The 14,715-nt window shown below is 64.7% G+C and overlaps 1 protein-coding gene and 1 long non-coding RNA gene across 5 annotated transcripts in view; one reads left to right on the top strand and one right to left on the bottom strand.

Moving 5' to 3' along the window:
* CAMK2B (calcium/calmodulin dependent protein kinase II beta) overlaps window positions 1-14,715 on the top strand; it is a 25,935-nt gene that overhangs the window by 2,957 nt on the left and 8,263 nt on the right. For 2 of the 3 annotated variants that reach the window (XM_019626576.1, XM_019626574.1), the window contains exons 2-11: window positions 2,804-2,876; window positions 5,430-5,532; window positions 5,609-5,692; window positions 6,251-6,345; window positions 6,476-6,598; window positions 6,818-6,901; window positions 7,567-7,609; window positions 8,559-8,633; window positions 12,906-12,943; window positions 13,056-13,124. In XM_019626576.1, coding sequence (XP_019482121.1) covers window positions 2,850-2,876; window positions 5,430-5,532; window positions 5,609-5,692; window positions 6,251-6,345; window positions 6,476-6,598; window positions 6,818-6,901; window positions 7,567-7,609; window positions 8,559-8,633; window positions 12,906-12,943; window positions 13,056-13,124 — 741 coding nt within the window. In that variant the 5' untranslated portion in view covers window positions 2,804-2,849. Of the gene's footprint in view, window positions 1-2,803; window positions 2,877-5,429; window positions 5,533-5,608; window positions 5,693-6,250; window positions 6,346-6,475; window positions 6,599-6,817; window positions 6,902-7,566; window positions 7,610-8,558; window positions 8,634-12,905; window positions 12,944-13,055; window positions 13,125-14,180; window positions 14,226-14,715 lie in introns of all 3 variants that reach the window. The other variant, XM_019626575.1, reaches the window with a different exon arrangement.
* On the bottom strand, window positions 2,889-12,895 carry LOC109373022 (uncharacterized). 2 transcript variants are annotated; one of them, XR_002122147.1, is made up of 4 exons: window positions 9,161-12,895; window positions 8,210-8,355; window positions 7,831-8,049; window positions 7,282-7,354 (listed from the first exon to the last, which is right to left on the bottom strand). It is a non-coding gene; the product is annotated as an uncharacterized LOC109373022 (long non-coding RNA). The 2 variants fall into 2 exon arrangements; XR_002122148.1 differs by lacking the exons at window positions 7,282-7,354; window positions 7,831-8,049 and adding an exon at window positions 2,889-3,446 and having other exon boundaries at window positions 8,235-8,355.

Below are 14,715 nucleotides of genomic sequence, written 5' to 3'. Positions count from 1 at the left end.
CACTGGCCCTCATGTGTGGGATCCGAACCGGGGCCCTCTGACGTCCCAAGACAGTTCCCAACCATCGCGCCACTCGGCCGGCCCTAGAACCCATTTTCAAAACCATAAAAAGCAATGTGGCTCATGAGAGATGGTCAAAGGGGCCGTGAGAATGCTGGCTGTCCCCAGGAGGAGGTCAGGAGAGGCATGTGTGCCTGGCATTGGAGCCCGGAGCTGTGAGGACATGTGCAGGAGCCAAGTGGGGACAGCCAGCTGCTTGGAGGCCATTCTGACCATGACAGTGACTTTCTAAATTGCTTGTAACATGACAAATGGCCCCACGAGGAACACGGTACGATGATACAGAAGTTATGAGCCAGGCAGGACCTCGCTGCTGACCAGGCGGCCTCGTGTCCTCAGGCTGTGGTCTCAGCTTGGAGGAGCGTCCCAGGAGCTGTCCCCAGAAGTCCTCAGAGGGTGGAGCTGCCCAGAATGGGCTGCTGTCCAGGCAGGTGGGTGTCCCGTCCACCTGCAGGATGTAAGGCAATTCCCTCATAGGTGCAGAGACCGCCAGCCCTGCCATGGGGGCAGGGGAGCCTGCAGTTTCCTGTTGGGGAACCTGGTTTGCTTAGCCAGCTCTTGGGGCATGGGGGCGAAGCCATCAAGGTGGCTATAGGACGGTTGGGCAGGACAGCGTTGCAGAACTGGCTGTCAGTGACACAGGCCACGTCCCGTGGTGCTCAGGACACATGCAGACCACATACTGGCTCAGCAAGTGCAGTCACTCTCTCTGGGGGCTGGTTTGGGGGTGCTGGGGACACAGAGGAGGGCAGAGGGTGCAGCCCACCCCCCTCAGGGCCCACGTGAGTGGTGCTGCCGCAACCAGATCCACGGGTCAAATAAACATTTGGGAAACACCTTCCCCCAAGATGAGGGCTGAGAATACAATCGAGAGGGGAGAATGGACACGTCCCTGTGGTCACAGAGACCAGTTCAGTACAGAGACATGCTGCCCAGACACCCACACACACGGGACAGTGTGAGAGGGTCCGGAGGGTGTCCTGCAGGGCAAGGCCTTGAGGGCGAATACAAGACCACTTGACCCAAAGCTGAAAACTGTATTGGCAGCGTCTGGGCAGGTCTGAGGTTGGAACCGGGTCACTGTCACTGCAGGGCTTGGCGAGCAGCCAGAGGCCCGGGAAACACTGGCCAGGGGGCGTGAAGGCCGCTGGTACGTGGGAAGGCAGGGTTCCACAGGGGCCCGCAACCCTCCCCTGGGCAAGGCCAGGGTCTGGCTGCAGCAGTGCAGGAAGGGCTCCTCAGCCTGGGTCACGCAAGCCCCGTGTGGCTGCTACAGTGTGGGGTCCCGGTGCCTGGACTCCCCCAGCGGGCACTGACAGCCCACGGCACTCAGTCTGGGTCTGCAAGTGAGAAGGCCCTGAGGGCTGGGGGAGCCCGTGGCCACCCTGGGCCCTGGTCAGCGGCCTCTGGGGCAAGTACTGGGGGCTGAGCATGGCCTCCACCCAGCAACCTGTCCTGACCTCGGCTGAGCTCTGCGCACCCGAGCTAGGCCCCTGGACCAGCTTGAAGGGTCAGCCGCTGGGGGCCGTGCCGTGCCTGCAGTGACAGGACGAGGGGGCGGTGGTGCAGGACGGGAGCTGGGGACACAAGGACAGGACTGCTCAGATAAGGGCACTGGGAGTGGGCCTGGCAGGAGAGTCCAGAGCAGGGGACAGCCCCAGGTGCTGGCCTGGCTGCTGACCCCTCGGCAGTCAGTCACCGCTGGATCCTGAGGTCTGGTGTCCGTGCGGGACTCAGGTTTACGCTTCCTGTGGTGGCAGATGGCCTCCAGATGTGGCCGCGGCTTTCTGAGGAAGAGGGCTGGTCACCCGCTTCTCCGTGTTTGCTGTTAGGGAAACAAAGCCCAACCCTCCAGTTTCCCCTCAGTCACTCCACAGGGTCCAGCAGTGGCTGAGGGGTCCTGAGGGAACTTGCTGTCCCCCCATCGCCCCGTCCAGAGGTGCTGGGACAGAGACCCCAGGTGGTGGGTTCCAGGCGGCCTATGGCCTCCCGTCTCCCATAGCTGGCAATGCTACAGGGGTGGTGTGGCTCTGGGGGCTGCTGGAAGCTGTGTGGACACCCGGGACCACCCGGGGAGGCAGGCTCAGGCCACAGGGTCCAGTGTGCGCAGGGGACATATGGACACAGGTGTGGGAGGTGCTTGGGGGCAGCCTGGACCTCTCCCTCTGAGTCAAACCCTGGAAGGCGGGACTGCTTCCAACCTGGAGGGAGCCCCTGGCTCAGGCCCCGGGCAGTGCTAGGCTGCCCCCCAGGAGAGCTGCTGCAGCGCTGGGCTGTCCAGTGTGGCAACCAGCAGCCAGTGTGGATGCTTGTTTGTTGAAACAGAGTGACACGTGCTTTGGCACATGAGTGACCAGGGCTGAAGCATCAGCACTGCCCATACCCAGGTGCCCGTTTGCCCACCCTCTCCTGTTCCTGCCTGAGACCCCCCCTCCCCCAGCCTGCCTTGCAGGGCACGGGCTCAGCACTGGCCTCTCTCCCAGAGGGCACCCAGCTCAGTGTCAGGATTGGCCAGCAGGAGGCTAAGGAGGGGCCCTCAGGGAGCGGGGTGTCTCCTGTGAGTGTCATTAGGTGGGCCTGGCAGGGGGGAAGGCAGGGGCCCAGGGGGCCTGGCTGTGCCTGTGCTGACCTGGGGGTGAGGGAGGCGCCCCGGAGGCCCCTTCGCCAGCGCCTCTGCTCCCGTGGGCCCCCCCCGCACCCCCCCCCGCGGCCCCCGCACTAATGCACGTGCTGTCTGCTGCAGTCACTGTATCCAGCAGATCCTGGAGGCGGTTCTCCACTGCCACCAAATGGGGGTCGTCCACAGGGACCTCAAGGTGAGTCCCCGCCCGCTCTGTGCCAGGGGTCTGTCGTCTGTGCCTGCATGTCCTGTAACAGGAGGCCTGGGCGGGCAGCGCCAGCCCCAGGGACTGTGCGTGGGGGGCGTGTGTACGTGCTTGTGCACACGTGCATGAAGTCTCATGCGTGTGTGTGCGTGTGTGCGCATGGGTGTGTCTGCACGCGCCCTTCACAGTGCCCCCAGGCTCCAGGGCTGAGGGGGCAGTTGTTAAAACTCAGTCTGTGAGCACGTGTCCACTCAGGACCTTACCTTCTGGGCTCCCGCTGAGATGCGGACAAGCGGGACCCAGGTCACGTGTTGGTGGGGTTGGTGCCACCAGAGCCGAGGGTGAAGGGCCAGCCTCCAGGGTCTCTGCCAACTGCCAGCTTCTTCCTCAAGCTGGCACTCGGCTCAGCTCTGGGCAAAGTGGTTACAGACCTTTCCAAAGAAGTGTCTGTCACCCTCGGGGCCCAGGGCCTCTGCCCGGCCCTCTGACTCCAGCTTCAATCCAAGCTGGGCTAGGTCATCTTCTTGTCCCGATGGTGGGTCCCTGGGCCTGTCATTCCTGCTGAGAGACCAACAGGTGGCGGCTGAGACCACGTCCCCGTGGTGTGGGCTCTGAACGGGGTCCCGTCTTCCAGGGGCCATTGAGGGGTGTTCACGTGTGCGTTGATCTTTGTGGGGCCGCCCCGGGGATGATGTCATGCCAGGAGCAGGCCCAAGACCCTCTCCTGTGCCTTCATGTGTCCTGCTACCTCTGTGCACAGCTGTCCTTTCACCTGTCTGCCCAGCCCCGCCTCGCCCACCTGTCCCACCCTTGGTCACTGTCTTGTCTGAATGGGCCTCACGTGAGGGCCTCTGGGGGTGCTGGGCACAATCCCGCCTCATTCCCAGACCCCCTGAGTGACTGCTGGCGTTCAGGCCAAAGCACAAAAATGGAGATGGGTGGTCACCCCGCCCGCCAGTGGCCTGGGGCTAATGCAGTCCTTGCCTGCCTCCTGCCTCCTGCCGGGGGCGGGAAAGCAGACGGTCCCTCCTCTGCAGAGGACACCCACACTGATGGAGGGCCCCCAGAAGTAGTGCTGTGCTGGGCTTGCTCTTGGCCCAAGCAGGAGGGTAGGGACAGCAGAGAGGTCACCTCCTCAGAGGCTGGAGGGAGGCAGGTGGACGCAGGGCGTGCGATCTGTAGAATTAGGTCAAGCCCCCAGTGACAGCCCTGCCCCCGCTATTTCAGACTGCTTGATGTGGGGTGCCTGGGGAGGTTGGGGGCCCCTGCCCCGCTCACACTGGCAAAATCAAGATTCTCGAGGGTGTCCAGGCCGTGTGGGACAGGCAGGGCTGTGTGGCGCAGCGTGTGTCAGAGGCTCTGGTTTCTGCCGCGTGGGGTGGCCACTTGTTTGGTTGTCAGGGCCACTCATCCCCTTCTAACACCTGCAGCGTTTGTCTTTCTTGGTGGCACTAAAGTGTGTCAACGTAAGAACCATCCAAACCTTAAGGAAGTCTCACAAGTTTATTTGAGCCAAACTGACGATATTGCTGGGGAGCAAGATCTCAAATGCTCCAGGGAGCGACAGTTTTGCAGCTTTTATGCATTTGGAATGAAGGAGGGGGCAAGGAAGACGGTGTGGGGGGGAGAAAGCAAGGTGGGGACTGGGTACAGGGCGCCTGCTCCCTTGACAGAGGTCACACTCGTTTCAAAGGTGTGTTAGCCTAGACGTGCATGACAATGGACGGGGCTGTTTAAGACGAAGACACCCTTTTACTAAAGAAGTCACAGGCCCGGGGTCCACAAGTGGCGCTGTGGTCTCAGGGGGCTTGCCTGTCCCAAAGGGGCTGAGCGTCCGGGGAGTGGTCAGGGAGGAGCGCCCGCAGCGGGGAGCTCTGAGCGCTGCTGGCTGAGAGGTGGTGAGGCCGAGGTTAGGAGGGACCCGGAGTACAGGGCTCTGCACACAGGGCCCCCCGCAGGCTCTGGGGGCCAATCAGAGTGCAGCCGCCCCCTGGAGCTCCCACGTTTGGGACCAGTGCTCTTCCAGCTCAAGCACGGGTGCTGCCCCTACAGGCAGGACACACAGGCCCCTTCCACCCCGCCCCCAGCCCACAGGCATGGTGAGCGGAGGTCCTGCACTGCTCAGGCCTCGGAGGCCTTGGTGATTCTTCCCTGCCCTTGGGGTCACGACCTGCAGGAAGCACTTGAGCCCCCAGTAGGCAGCCTCTCACCCTGTCTCTGGGCAGCCAGACCGCGGAGGGAAGGGAAGCCCCTCTTACGAAGGGGCAGCCAAGGCTTGTAGGGCGCACTCAGTTTTGGTTTCAGCACCCGGGTCCCGGTCCTGGGTCTGAGGGATCCCAGTGGCATCACAAGAGCCAACTTTTCCGGGCAGGGCTGGGGCCCCTGTGGGGTGGTCCGCAGGGCACAGGCGTAGCCGTGCCAGGGGACACCCACATGGTGGGGTCAGATCTGTGCACCGCCTGCAAACTGCTGTCATCTCTGTTTCGTGCCCCTCCTGGGACCCCTGGGTGTAAAACGAACGCCTTGCCGTCACCGTCCCTACAGCCCGAGAACCTGCTCCTGGCCAGCAAGTGCAAGGGGGCTGCAGTGAAGCTGGCAGACTTCGGCCTGGCCATCGAGGTGCAGGGGGACCAGCAGGCGTGGTTCGGTGAGCCTGGCTGGTGGGACGGGGTGGGGCTCAGCTGCCCCCCAGGCTGCTCACACCACCCTTCCCCTCTGGCTAGGGTTTGCTGGCACACCAGGCTACCTATCCCCAGAGGTGCTGCGCAAGGAGGCGTATGGCAAGCCAGTGGACATCTGGGCATGCGGTGAGGCCAGAGGGCGGGGTGGGGGGGGGCGTGGAGGTAGCGGGGTCGGGGCTGAGCCCTCCCCACCCTGGCTGTCGCTGAGCTCACCCCCCTGCACTCAGCAGTGCCTGGGCCAGAAGCAGCAGCAGATGCTGGGGGTGTGCAGACCACCCTGGCCGGGCTGCCTTCTTGGCAGGGGCGTCCTGCAGGGGAGGGGGCCGGCCTTGAGCCTCCCCTGTGAGGTAGGGTGAGGGTGGGCAGAGATGCTGGAGCTGTGGGTAGCGTTCTGCCAACGCGAGGGTCTCAGTGACACTTGTTGACACTGGCTGTCCCCAGTGCCCTCAGGCTCACTGGCTTCAGGCTGGTACCCATCTTAGCTGAGGCCAAGGAACTGGCTGAGGGCCCCACAGCTGTTGGGTGCTGCAGCTGGACACCTGACCCCTGGGGGCCACACACTTGACACCTCCTGTAGTGTCTTCCCACTGGCATGTGGCTGCACATGTGAGCTCCGTGGGGCGCAGAGACAGGCTGGCTGCTCTGGGGGGACAGCGATGTGAGCCTGTGCCCCCGGCTCCCCAGGGGTGATCCTGTACATCCTACTTGTGGGCTACCCGCCCTTCTGGGACGAGGACCAGCACAAACTGTACCAGCAGATCAAGGCCGGGGCCTACGACGTGAGTGCCGGGCCCTCCTGACCCAGAGGCCAGGGGCGGGGGACACTGCCTGCTTCCTGGGTCACAGCTGGGATGGGACCCCTCGGAGAATTCTGCCTGCTGCATCCATCGTGCATTGGTTCCTCCTTAGTTCCCATCCCCCGAATGGGACACCGTCACACCTGAAGCCAAGAACCTCATTAACCAGATGCTGACCATCAACCCTGCCAAGCGCATCACCGCACACGAGGCCCTGAAGCACCCGTGGGTCTGCGTAAGTGGCCTTGGCCCTGGACCCACCTGGCGGGCTGGCCTGGGGTCCTCTCCTCACACCTGATGGGTTCCCAGGTGTCCCGGGTGCTGCGTGGCCTGCGGCTTGGGACATGCTGGTGGGTTTGGGGGCCTCGGTGCCTGCTGCCCTGAGCCTCTCCCTGAGCCCTCTCAGGCCTCCCGTGGGGCTCTTGGCAGTGTGTGACCGCCCCTCTCCCCACAGCAACGCTCCACGGTGGCTTCCATGATGCACAGGCAGGAGACCGTGGAGTGCCTGAAAAAGTTCAACGCCCGGAGGAAGCTCAAGGTGAGACACTGGCCCCAGCACCGGCCCCCACGTGCTCGCCTGCCTGGGGTCCCCAAGCTGGGATGGGGTGAGGAAGCTGCAGGGGTCCCAGCCCCCAGGACAGGCTGCTCATCGGCACTGTCCCAGGCCAGACGTGTCAGATGGACTCGGTGCCCCCATGGCAACAACACACAGGTGCCCCAATGCGGGCCTGGCTTCCAGGTGCTCCTGGGGCCGCACACCTGGGGCCCTCTGCTCGGCCATACTCGCCTAGAGTGAGCAGGTTGCCAAGCTCCGGGGCCAGGCCAGGTGTGGTGAGGACGGCAGCCTTAGTGCTGGGGGGGCGGGGCCGGGAGGGAGGTGGCACTGGGCAGGGAGGCTGACCTGACGGAGGCTGACACGTCCTCTGTGACTGCTGCTTCAGGCGGAGGGGGCCACCTGGCACCGCTCTGGGCCAAGCATGTATGGACGTGCCTGTCAGGGAGAGGCCCCCAGGGGTCTTGAAGCTTTAGAAGCTGTGGTCAGTGGGCAGCTTAGGGCCCAGGGTGTGTCACTGGTTTAATTCTGAAAGTGGGTGGCTTGCCTGGGCACAGCTGCTGAGTCCTGCCAGCCAACCCCAGGCTGAGGCCCGGCAGGGGTCTCCTGGCCTGCAGACAGCCCGGCCTCAGTTGTGTGTCTCTCCCCAGGGCGCCATCCTCACCACTATGCTGGCCACGCGGAATTTCTCAGGTGAGGACACCTTCTCCAGGAAGGCTCAGCGTGGCCCACCGCCAGCCACCTGCCCTTCTCAGCCCCCTTGGCCCCCCTCCTCTGCTGCCGGCCCTGGGCTGGCCTGCTGCCCTCTGGGACCCTCCAAGGGCAACACTGCAGGGTCTGCGCCCACCTGCCCTGCTCCAGAGGCCCCCCCGGCATATGCCCCGTCCCTGTGTGTTGGGTCTCTGTGTCCCCACCTGCCCCCCAGTGTCTATGCTGCCCGCTGCCCGGCCGCAGCTCCTGTGTCTGTCCAGGTGTCGGCCGGCACCTCCGTGGCCTGTCGCTGTCCTGAAAGTTCTGACCACTGTTGTGTGGGGGAGGTGACAGGAGGGCCCAGGGCCTCTCTGTTGAGCTCTGGATGTGTTGGTGGCCACCCGTCCAGGTCACTGAGGGTGGGCAGGTCTGGGGACATGCGGCTGTTTGGGTCAGCGGGGGGGGAGGAGGGGGAGAGAAGGGGTGTCTGTCAGTGACCCTGAGGCCAAGGGCCTTAGCAGGCCCACCAGGGGTAGCGTCACCTGAGTGGGGCCGGCCTCCCACTCCCTGTCCTGTGGCTTGTCTGTCACCCGTGACACTCACGCGGGAGTCTGTGACCCGTGCTCACTGTTTGTTTGCATCCGGCACCTCCTGTTTCTTTTGCTGTGGTACTGTGCTGCCAGACCAGGGCATGCTGTCACTCCCACACTCACAGGACGCGTCCTGTCTTCATGCCCCGCTGGGGTTTTCTAAGGAGAAAGGAGGCAAATGCTTTCAAATGTCACTGGTCTCCACCTTGTTGTCGCTCTCCTGTGAAAGGGGCTCTGGAACCAGCATCACCTAAACCGTGACTCTAATCTTCTTCTGCTTCCTTTGTCTCTTCTCTCCCCTCACCTCGCCCACCCCTCGTCTGTGTCCGCCCCTCCCCTCATCTCTAACCCGGTGCTAACAGTGGGCAGACAGACCACCGCTCCGGCCACAATGTCCACCGCGGCCTCCGGCACCACCATGGGGCTGGTGGAACAAGGTAGATGTTCGGACCAGTGCCCGCCTGTCGGCATGCAGCTCCCCTCACTGCTCGCAGCCGCCAGCCAGGCCTCGAGAGGCGCCCCAGAGGCCCCGGGAGCCCCCGCAGAGCCCCCCGCGAGGGCAGGGAGGCAGCTCCCACTGTCCCTGGGGCCTCAGGCCCCACCTATTAAAGGAGGGCCAGGCTAGGTGACTTATAAACTGTGCTTTGCCCCACATGCATTTACCAAACCCCCACCCCGGTCCTGGCCCCAGAGTCTGGGGGTCAGGAGACCCCTCTGGTCCGAGCCCTTTGCTTTCTGAAGCTCTCCCCACTTGTCCATCATGATCCTCATTCCGAATCACCTTGACCACCCACAGGAAGCCTCGGGGCTGCTGCTGGGGGTCCAAGTCCTGACTGGGCGGTCCCCGGATTAAGGGCACAGAGGCAGAGACCCTGTCCCCCAGAGCTGCTTGCCAGCCGCGTCACCCTGCCTGGCCCACCCCCGCCCCTGCCCCCAGGACCCACTGTTGCTCCTGGCCACTCACATAGAGCCAGTCGGTGTCCAGTCTCATACATGCGTGTCTGCCCTGCAAGCACCGGGCCGGGGGCCTTTGGCTGCCCTTCAAACGACTTTGAAGGCCTCTTGGTTCTTTCTACAAGGAGCGCCTCGCCTCGTCCCAAACCCATGAGGGGAGACGCTGGTTCTGCCAGCCTGCTCCTCTGGGCCGTGGGGGGCTGGCCTCCCAAGAGGCCCAGGCCAGCTCCTGTGTACCTGACTGTGCCCGTAGCCAGACCCCACAGGGATGTTGGACCCCGTTCCTCACCAAGAGCCCACGGCCCCAGCCCGTGCTGAGGGTGGGCAGCCGCAGCTGAGGTCCGGCTCTGCTGCTCCCGGGGCTGCAGCGCCGGGGTGAAGCCCCGTGTCCTCCCAGGCCCAGGCCCTTTCACTCCTGCACGTCCACCCTGACTCCCACCCCACAGGCTGCACAGCCTGCCTGCTCGACCAGGAGCCAGCGTTCCCAGCCACCTCCTCCTGGGCACTCAGGGCAGGGTCATCCTTGGGGCGGACACGGCTGGCAGGCAGGCCCCAGAGGCCCGTCCTGAATCTGCCTCATTTTCCAAGCCTTTCTGAAGCACCTGAGGGGAGGGGCAGGGGTTGGGACGTGAGCTCAGGGGCTCCAGGTGAAGCCCTGCCACCCAGCGCAGGGACCGAGGCGGGTGCCCGAGCAGCTCCCTGCCAGGCTCCGGCCTCCAAGTGGATGTGGGCGTCGCTGCATGAGGCCGGTGCATGTGTGGCTCCGCCTGGGCGCCGGGGGCCGCTCTGTCCGGGAGCGGGGGGTGGGGGGGTCAGTGCATGCGGACAGAGCCCAGCATGGCTGTCCCTGGGTGACCAGCTATGGGATGAGGCAAAGGCTGGCCCTGTGGGCTAAGGGACCTCCCCTGCTAGTCAGCCCAGTAGACACACAGATGGGGTCTCAGTTCCGAGGCCGTCGCTTCTCCGTGGGCAGCACAGCACCCCGTGGCCAGTGGAAGACCGACGTCTTTGTAGAGATGTCATTGTTCATCGAGGTCCTGGTCAGGTCCACGCGGCCTTCACTGAGGGACTCAGAGCTGTGGCAGCAGTGGTGGCCTGGCCCTGAGGACTCCTGGTGGGCGGGGCGGGGCGGCCGTCTCTGCTTGTCTGGAAGGGGTCTGGGGCGGGTGTGCCTCCGCGGCCCCCTCAGCTCCTGCTTGGTAATCATGCATTTGACTTGAGAAAGCCTGCTAGTGTAGACAGGAGTCCAACAAGATCCTGGAGTCACTCCAGGACAGGGATGCGAATCTCAAGGAAATACGGCTCCCCGGGAGCTGCACTCAGATGCGCGGTGCGGGTTGAAGGGGAGGGGTGTCTGGGAAATCGAGCCGAACACAGGTGTCTGCCTGGGGACTGGGCCAGGGCGCTGGCCGTATGCATCCTGGGGTGGGGCGGCGGCTGGTTAGGGAGCAGAACTGTTAGTGTCTTGAGTGGCGCAGTCTGAATGCAGGTTTTTATAGAATCAGAGACTGAAGGGGACCCTCTTAAGACTCAGGACCGTCCCAGAGTCCCCACCTGCCTCCACCGGGAGCCGGACCCAGTGGCTTCCTTTCCTGCTCAAGGGAAGAACTGGGCAGAACCGACCCCATCTCTGCCAGGGGACACTGGGCTGGCCCCCGGCGGGACCTCTCAGACCAACATGGGCCTGCGCTGATCCTAACGCAGAGCCAGCTGGGTCTGCCGCTGACCAAGGCCACGTGCACTGGGGGGCGGCTCTCCCCACACCTGCCCATCTTAAGTTGGAGGGTGGGGGTCAGCTTGCCTGCCTGCTCAGCCTCCAGGACAAGTGCCTTCAAAACGGGCTGGATGCCTCTTTCCTCCAGGCCCTGGGTCTGGCCAGCTGGTCCACTAGCTCGGACAGGGTCCCTGGACTCCACGAACTCAGACGACTCCCACTGGAGGGGAAGTGGGACTGTCCCTGTGTGCTGGAGCTGGGGATGAGCAGAGGCGAGGTCAGTGGGGAGGCGCGGGGCCGTGCTCATCAGAAGGCCAGGGAGACCCAAGTTCGTGTCTGCAGGGCTGGCCTGTCCCCCCCCCTGTGGTGAGTGACAGGATGACCGATTTTAGTTGCCACCAGGGGAGGTTTCATGTGGCCTCAGGAAGGTGGTGTTTCCGGTTCTGGGACGCAGAGGGCAGGGCTGCAGGGTGTCCTGAGTCCAGCTGCCCGGGTGGGGCCCACGGGGGGTGTGGGAGGAGGGACAGGCCAGGAGCCGGGCTGCTGGTTCAGCTCTGCCTGGTGGATCCTGGGAGGGAAGCTTGAGAGATCGACAGGTTCCTGTGGAGACAGGAGGCTGGGACCTGAAACCGTGCTCAGGACGGCACCGCTCGATGGCCCCGCAGGGCCTCTGAGGAGCCCCGAGGGTGGCGCTGGGCACCTGGACAGGGAGGACGGTGGTCAGCAGGCAGTAGCCCAGCGGCCGCGGCCCAACCTGCTCACTGCATTAGGGGTCCTCACCAGAGCTTCTCAATGTGAAGCAGCCTCAGGACCCCCTCAGAGGGCTTGCTGAGCAGATGCCAGCACACCCCAAGTCTCTGCCTCAGGTCTGGGGGCCGGGCAGTGCTCACGCTGCCCGCAGGGGGATCCCACACCTCTCTGGGTCTAGGTGTCCAGCCTGTCTGTTGCGCCGGCCTGAGGCAGTGGCCTCCAGGGATCCTCGCGGACAGGAGGCTCTGGCCCAGGCCCACTGTGGGCCACCCTGTCCCTCTGACCAGGAGCACCTCCCTTCAGGGCTGGCCAGCTGGAGCCTCTGGGGCTGGCGGTGGGGGCTGTGCCACCTTCCTTCCCGGCCTGGGGCCCGGGCCCTCCGCCGCTTCTCTAACCCGCACCGCTTGCCTGGCCAGTGGGCAGGGCGGGCAGGACGCACCGCGGGTCCCGGGCGCAGACTTGCGCTCTGCCTGAACTGACACACCTTGTTTTCTCTCTCTCTCCTCTCCTCACTCCCTCTTCTCCCCGCCTCGCCTTTCCTTTTTGTAAGGTAAGCTGACTTCCTGTTTTTTCCAGTTGTGTAATTAAAACGAACCTCTGTGGAGGGCACAGGTGCTGGGGGCGCTGAGGGACGGTGGGGGCCCAGGGCGTGGAGGCAGGGCCAGCCTGTGTCCGAGGGGTGGTGACAGCCTGGGATGCTGGTGGCCTTTTGGACCCTACCCCATGTGTCATCCTGTGGACCCCACTCAGAGCCCAGGGTCCTTGGTGGGTGGGCAGAGAGGCCTGCATTGCGCCCACAGGGTCCTGTTCAGGGGGAGGCTGCCCCTCGGGGCTCAGAGCCAGGGGCACAGCTCTGCGTCCCGTCCACCAGGAGAGGGCCAGCAGACTGAGCACAGGCAGACATCTGGGGTTGGGACAAGCCCCTCCCTGCGCGGGTGGCCAGCTACAGCCCCGCCGCCCCGCCGAGAGCATGGAGAATTACAAGGGAGCTCACAACCCAGCCTGGCGCCCCGTCCAGTGTCCCCACCTTCCTCCCCCCAGAGCCTGTGTGCCCAGGTCATGGAGGATGGTTAGGAGAAGGGCCTATCCCGGGGACGAGGGTCCTCGAGCAGCCCTGGCTGGATCTCCCAATGGGTCCACCCAGGACAGCCCTGCCTCAGAACCCTGAGCCGCCCCCTCACTTGCTCTTGGGGAGCCCACTGCCTTGCAGGCCCTCAGGGCCACCTCACACTGGGGGTGGGGCTGCATCGGGACAGGCCACTCACGATGCTGTTTCCTCCCAATGCAGCAGCCAAGAGTCTCCTCAACAAGAAAGCAGATGGAGTCAAGGTGAGGCCTCAGCTTGGCCCCACCCCCAGGGTCCCACAGAGCAGAGCCCAGGAAGGGGTGTGGTCCCCCCACTCTCCCCCTAATGGCTCCTCTCTCTGTCTGTCCCCTACAGCCCCAGACGAATAGCACCAAGAACAGTGCAGCCACCAGCCCCAAGGGGACGCTTCCTCCAGCCGCTCTGGTACTGAGCCCCTCAGCCCCCTACTTTCCAGCCCTCCTGGACCCTGCCTGTCAGGAGGCTTGGGGTAAAGGTGGGGTCCGGCTCCCAGCCTGCCTCTGACGGGCACCCCTTCAGGCCCCACCGCCCCCTCGACTGTGGGGTCAGCCTCTGGGGGTTCTGTCAGAGCCCCTCTCGGCAGCAGGGGACAGGCCAGCGTCCCACGATGCTCACTGGTGGGTCTTCAGGAGGCCCAGAGCCCAGAGCCAGGCTGCAGGGAAGATGGGCAGTGGGGGTCCTGCCCGCAGCCCCCTCCCGAGAGCCACATCTGAGAGGTGGGGCCTTGGTCTCTGTCAGGACGAAGGGTGGGCTGGTTTTAGCTTGTGAGCCTTCCCGGTGATCTGGAGGGAGGCAGAGACCCCCCTTGGTGGTTTCCCATCAAAGTGGAATCCTGCAGACCTGAAGGCAGACTTGGGTTACAGGTGCAGGGCTGCACTGGCCTGTGGCTGCCCAGAGGGAGGGGCGGGGGGGGGGGGACACAAGGCCAGAGGGACCCTTGGCTCTGGCCTCGCCTGGGGAGTTCTGAGTCATGGCTGGTGGACACTGGCCCTTCTGCCCAGGCCGTGTGTGGGGCAGGCCGTTCAGCAGGTCAGGGTTGGCTGGTCCGCAGGCTCTGAGTTTGCTGGAAGCACGTCTGGTGACCCCACGAGCCCCAGGCCCCGCTTCTGGGAGCCAGCCCCAGACCGCCCACGAGAAGACTGGATTTGCCAAATGGCCATCCAGTGTGTTGGCGGCGGCGGCCCGGGCCCAGGAAGGGAGGGTCCTACAGGTGGCCTCGCAGCCAGCCATCCGTGTGCCACCGGACCTCCATGTCACCTTCAAGCCTGGGCCCCACCCACGCCAGCCTGCGTCTTCTCACCTCCTCCTTGGGCCCCTCGCCTCCATCAGTCTCGCTTGCGCCCTGCGGTCCCCTCCATCCCCCGCTGTGCCACCCTCCCCTCCTCTCCAGGCTCCTGCTGTGGGGCCAGCTCCCCTCTCTCACCCCCCTCTCTCCGTCCTCTGTGCTTCCTTCTCCTGTAGGAACCTCAAACCACCGTCATTCATAACCCAGTGGACGGGATCAAGGTACTGCACCGCCCTCGCCTCAGGGCAGACCCCACCCCCAGGGAAGGTCTGGGACGTTGACCCAGGGGGAGTATTTGTGCCAAGACCCTTCCCAAGGCAGGACAGAGCCCCACAATCCATGAGGAAGGGTCCCCGGAGCTGCCTTGGAGGCAGCGACCAGGCCCACTGTGGACGCAGAAGCCAGGGCTCCCGAGGTGGGCGCAGGCCACTTCTCAGGACCCTCCTGGCTGCTCTCCGCCTTCCCCACTCTGCCCAGGGGGGGCCGGGCCCAGCGCAGCCAGGAGCAGCTGAGTGCAGGGCCCTCTCTGAGGGTCGTGGGGAGAAGGGCCGCCAGCACTCCCACGGGGGGGGGGCAGCGTAGACCCCACCCATCGCTCACCCCTGCCGCCCAAGCGCTTTCTGCTGAGCTGACCTCTCCTCTGTTCCTCCTCTCTGCTCATCCGCTGGCATCTCACCCGGGAGGGGCGGGCCCCCTGGGGTGGTGGAAGGA

Source organism: Hipposideros armiger, unplaced genomic scaffold (assembly GCF_001890085.2).
Source record: "Hipposideros armiger isolate ML-2016 unplaced genomic scaffold, ASM189008v1 scaffold_685, whole genome shotgun sequence".
Taxonomy (NCBI): domain Eukaryota; kingdom Metazoa; phylum Chordata; class Mammalia; order Chiroptera; family Hipposideridae; genus Hipposideros; species Hipposideros armiger.
The sequence above is the reverse complement of the archived record's forward strand: the minus strand, read 5'-3'. Positions and strand labels throughout refer to the sequence as shown.